Source organism: Alosa sapidissima, chromosome 19 (genome assembly GCF_018492685.1).
Source record: "Alosa sapidissima isolate fAloSap1 chromosome 19, fAloSap1.pri, whole genome shotgun sequence".
Lineage (NCBI taxonomy): Eukaryota > Metazoa > Chordata > Actinopteri > Clupeiformes > Clupeidae > Alosa > Alosa sapidissima.
Genome location: NC_055975.1, coordinates 19,710,394 through 19,715,393, shown reverse-complemented (window position 1 = coordinate 19,715,393; position 5,000 = coordinate 19,710,394). Strand labels below are relative to the sequence as shown.

General features: G+C 44.3%; 1 protein-coding gene across 2 annotated transcripts in view; it reads right to left on the bottom strand.

The window, feature by feature from the left end:
* Nucleotides 1-5,000, bottom strand: part of LOC121693663 (neuronal PAS domain-containing protein 3) — a 267,957-nt gene that overhangs the window by 211,937 nt on the left and 51,020 nt on the right. For both annotated transcript variants that reach the window (XM_042073230.1, XM_042073231.1), the window contains exon 2: nt 2,231-2,329. In XM_042073230.1, coding sequence (XP_041929164.1) covers nt 2,231-2,329 — 99 coding nt within the window. The remainder of the gene's footprint in view (nt 1-2,230; nt 2,330-5,000) is intronic.

Below are 5,000 nucleotides of genomic sequence, written 5' to 3'. Positions count from 1 at the left end.
AAACACACACGCTTTTTGATGGCACAACAGACAGCTCCCTGTGTCAACGGAATGGCAGGTACTGAGTTAGTTAGAAATGTGAGGGGTGGCAGTGATGGTGCTACTAAATAAACCCCAATGACGAGCTATTAGGAGAGGCTTTTTGTGAATGTGATAAATAAATCCTCTTTACTCACACAGACAGTAATCCTCACTCCACCCCACGCTCCGCTACCAGCCGAATCCATCAGCGGCAACGGCTAGAATTATGTGTGCTGTATATTTCTGCATGTGCATCTGGCTAAGGTTTTTATTCCCTCCCCCTCTCTCTCTCTCTACTTCTCTTCTCTCCTCTTCTTCTTCTCCTTCTTCTTCTTCTCTTCTCCACTCTGTTCTTCTTCCTCTTCTTCTATCACTTTCTCGTGTGACAAAGGATTTGAAATGTGAGCTGTGCAATAATTGAAAGAGCATTTCGGGGAAGGAGCTGTAAGTCAGTCCTTTTCCTTAAAGTTCCTTAAGTAGCTAAACTTCTGCGCAGAACTACATCCATCTCTGTGTGGCAGGAAGAGCTGAGAATCACTAGACTAGGGGGGCAGGCGTGTCCTATTGGTTAGGGCTTTGGGCTTGTAACCGAAGGGTTGCCGGTTCGATCCCCGACCAGTTGGAAAAAATGTGGGCAGGGGGAAGTGGTTGAGCACTGCTCTCCCATGCTCATATCCATGGCTGAAGTGCCCTTGAGCAAGGCACCTAACCTCTCACTGCTCCTCGAGCGCCGCTGTAGCTCACTGCTCCGGTTTAGTGTGTTCACCTCACTGTGTGTGTTTCACTAATTCACGGATTGGGATAAATGCAGAGACCAAATTTCCCTCACGTGATCAAAAGAGTATATATACTTATACTTAGACTAGGGTTACACAGAAAAGCATGACTTAGTTCTGTTGGAAAAACGTAGCATGTTCTTAATGAAATGTGGTCACTCCTGTACTGACAGACTATCATAACTGAAGGAACCTCTTTTCATTTGTTTGTTTACATATGTGCCTTATTGCCTTAAGTGCTTGTTTGTTTCTGATACACCACAACTGGCTAGAGATTGTGAGGAACTCTTTTCTTTCTTTTTTGTTTCCTTCAAAAAGATCAACACTTTCCTACATGCATTTCATCTCCACTGATGGCTGATAACACTGAGCAGGTTCCAAAACACAGAAGGAAAGAGCAGCTTTCCTGGGAAGGCCACACCGCTGATCAATCCAGCGCAGCTATAAAGCCGGACTTAATAAGCCCATTACACTGTGAATTTTTGCTGGCGAGGAGTGATTCATTTGAACGGCATTTCCTCATAAGAAATAGCACTTGTTTTTTGATCAATTAACTCAATGCCCTTGTAAAAAAAAAAAGCGGTGTGAAATTACTCAGTGGATTTTAAAAATGCAGTAGATGCATTTACGTCTCGTTCAGATTTATATTGAATTACGGTGGGTCGAAATAAAATATTACTTAAACGCTTTATGCCATGTTTGCAAGGTTGGAGAACATTTTTCAAATCGGCAATGAAAAGACTCAACACTTACTAGACACAGCACTTCCAGGCTTATTAGCGCCAAATAACAGGGGCAGGCATTAATTAAATAGATTGTCTGATGTTTTGTTGTTGCTTTTATTTACGCCAAGATATAAATTATATGAAGAAACAAATCAACAAATCCAATCTCCAGAGCATCCTTACCTGGATATGAGAGCATATACTGTTTGTGTGGTGTCTACTGAAGTGAGCTGTACCTGGGGCTAAACAAATACAAACAAATACAGGTTCTGCGTGTGTGTTTGTCTGTGTTTTCCACGGGAAAACAACTTCTTCTGAGCCGGAGCCAATGCAATACTTCATTCATATTTGAGCAAAAGAGAACATGTTGGATGATGAAACTGTCTTGCTATGTGTTGACATGTTCGCTTCACAAACAGCTAACAACCAAAGTTGCTGTTGGCTGGGAGCCCACTTTGCCCCTGACCATGACCGGATCCGGGGCAAATCCAGGCTAGAGCAGGGCTACATCAGGTCTAGATCAGGGCTACATCAGGTCTAGATCAGGGTCACATCAGGGTTAGATCCATGCTGAATCAGTCAGGTGGTACTTGCCTCGCATTGGAACAATAAGGGGATGTAACTCAGTAGCTGGTACTGGCCCATAGAGGAGGGTGGGGGGTGGGGGTAGACTGTTGAAGGAAGGGAGGGAGAAAGGGATGAAATTACCATGGTGATGAAGTGTGCTGTTGCCCTCCCAGGTGTAGTGTCTTGGGCCTAGAGGCTGAACAGGAGCTGGTATTAGCAGGTCTCTCCCAATAGGGATCGCTGTGGGAGAAGAATGTGAGAATCTCTTAAAGTCGTAATAGCGCTGGAGGAAAGAGTTAGTGGTGACATCCATTCCCACTCCCCAGCACCCCGGATCCAACAATTTCATCACACATTACTAATCATTTCTAACAATGTCTCTAATGTTGAAAAATGTGTTTTATTTTCACAATATGTAAGTGGTAGTTGTAGGGTTGTTTTTATGCATGATATACTGTCTCAAAAAACACACATGTATTGATTGTAGAGTGACATTTGTTTGGAAAAAAAAAAAAAACAATTGTTAGTCTATCTAAAGTTTTGTGAAACTGACCAGAAAAGGGCAAATGTTTTTGCATTGAATTGTTTTAATTTCATCATCTTTGAAACATATTTCTTGGTGTGTTTGTGTGGTCACAAGGTGCATAAAATATTTTAATTTGCTATTATACAGTATTCTTCGAGATTTTTAGAGCTTAAAAAGGTTTTGTTTTACCCAATGAGGGTAAGATGGTATGATAAAGGCTTGATTAAGTTTTTTTTTTACCAGCTTGGTTTTAGTTCATAATAGCTTATTTCTGTTTTAAACAGTACGAGATTCTGAATGGCTTTTCAATAATTCACTTAATTTAGTCTTTTAGGCACTTAAAGAGATGGAGGTTTTTCGTTCTCGAGTGTGTGTATGAAGTAAGAGCTCCTTTTGAGCGTCTCATTCTTTGGCTGCCGTCCACTCTGTCAGTGTTGTGTGTGAAAATGAGCGACGAGACAAGGCATCTACTCAGCCTCTACACACACACCACACACACACACCACACACACACACACACACACACACACACACACACACACACACACACACACACACAAAGACGCCTCTGTATGGCTTTTATTTGTTAAGAGCTCTCCATATTTCCTATTAAACAGCTCAGGCTGTTAGTGAGATCATCAGGAACTGGAGGGTAAGAGGAGGGTGCGTTTACGAGTGAAAGGAAGAAGGGGGAAAAATGGAGCCGCAGCCCCACTGTATACTGTATACTGTATACCGCCGCTATCTCCTCAAGATTGATGTCTTGCAATTTACAAACTTCTGCGAGCCACATGTCATTTAGCGGAATTTATTCCCTGCAGGTTCAGTGAATGTCAGCCGGTGCAATAGGCCCCACAATCACCCTCTGTCTCAGGCCGACTGGAGAGGCAGATTTGCACATATCACAGAATGTATTGTGGTCTTGTATACACACACACACACACACACACACACACACACACACACACACACACACACAACCTACAATGTGTTTTCCAAACACAGGTACACATGTACACAGACACTCTCTCACTCAAACACACACAAACACACACATTCCTACACACACACACACCCATGGCCTGAATGGCCCAGTGCGGCACATTGGATTTTGTTTCATGGCTGTAAAGGTAAATTGCAGACAGCATAGAGAGATTTGGCCCATTTTTCAAAGCAGACTATATTACACGGCGGCGGTGGCGATGGCGGTGTGAAGGGGCATTCTTTGTGAAATGATACACTTTTTTTCCCTCTCACCTGTTGGGAAAACTAATCCGGCCGCCCCCATTGTACTCCATAAAAATGCTCTGAAGTGGCCTTTAGACAATTTCCAGGGGAATTGGCCCTAAGATTGAACATGTGTCATTCCTGCCTATGGCCTCTCTCTCTCTCTCTCCCTCAGTCTTTCTCTTTCGCTAGCAATCTCTCTCTCTTTCTTTCTTTCCCTCTCTCTCTCTCACTCTCTATGTCCACATGCATGTTCCCAGCCCTCCAACCTTGCTCTTGGTTCTCAACACACTTCAGACTGGCAGGGACTAAGAGGGGGGGGGATTTAGACAGGTGGTCTTACTCTACTGCTTCAGCAAAGCTGCCTGCCGATTAGGGAGGTGAGATGGGATGGGAGGAGGGGGGTACATCTGAGGGCTTTGTTCTTTGGAAATTCACTAAACTAGACCTAGAGAATGAATTGCGTGTGTGTGTGTGTGTGTGTGTGTGTGTGTGTGTGTGTGTGTGTGCGTGTGTATGTGTGTGTGTTTATAGGATCATTGATGTGTGTGTGTAGAAGTAAATGTGTGTGTGTGTGTGTGTGTGTGTGTGTGTGTGTGTGTGTGTGTGTGTGTGTGTGTGTGTGTTTATAGGATCATTGATATGTGTGTGTAGAAGTAAATGTGTGTGTGTGTGTGTGTGTGTGTGTGTGGAGGTGTGAGGGTATAGGTTGAGTAGGTGAGGAAGTGAAACATGTGGACGCGAGGGATCCCCGGCACTGAGCTGCTTCGCTTGGACAAGTCGATAATAAGCAAAGGAGGGGCGTCTCTCTCCGCTGACGGCCCACTGTCAGATCAGATAGGCACTGGGCTTTAGGGACGCCTTGGAGCGCAGGGTGGAGAGAGAGAAAGAGAGAGAGAGAGAGAGAGAGAGAGAGAGACAGAGCGAGTGGGAGAGCAAGAGAGAGAATGAAAGAGTTGGAGAAAGAGAGAGAGAGCAAGAGAGAGAAGGAAAGAGTTGGAGAAAGAGAGAGAGAGAGAGAGAGAGAGAGAAGGAAAGAGTTGGAGAGAGAAAGAGAGAGAGAGCAAGAGAGAGAAGGAAAGAGTTGGAGAAAGAGAGAGAGAGAGAGAGGTCTGCTGGGGTCGTGCCGCAGAGTTCTCTCACTTCGTCAGCACGGCA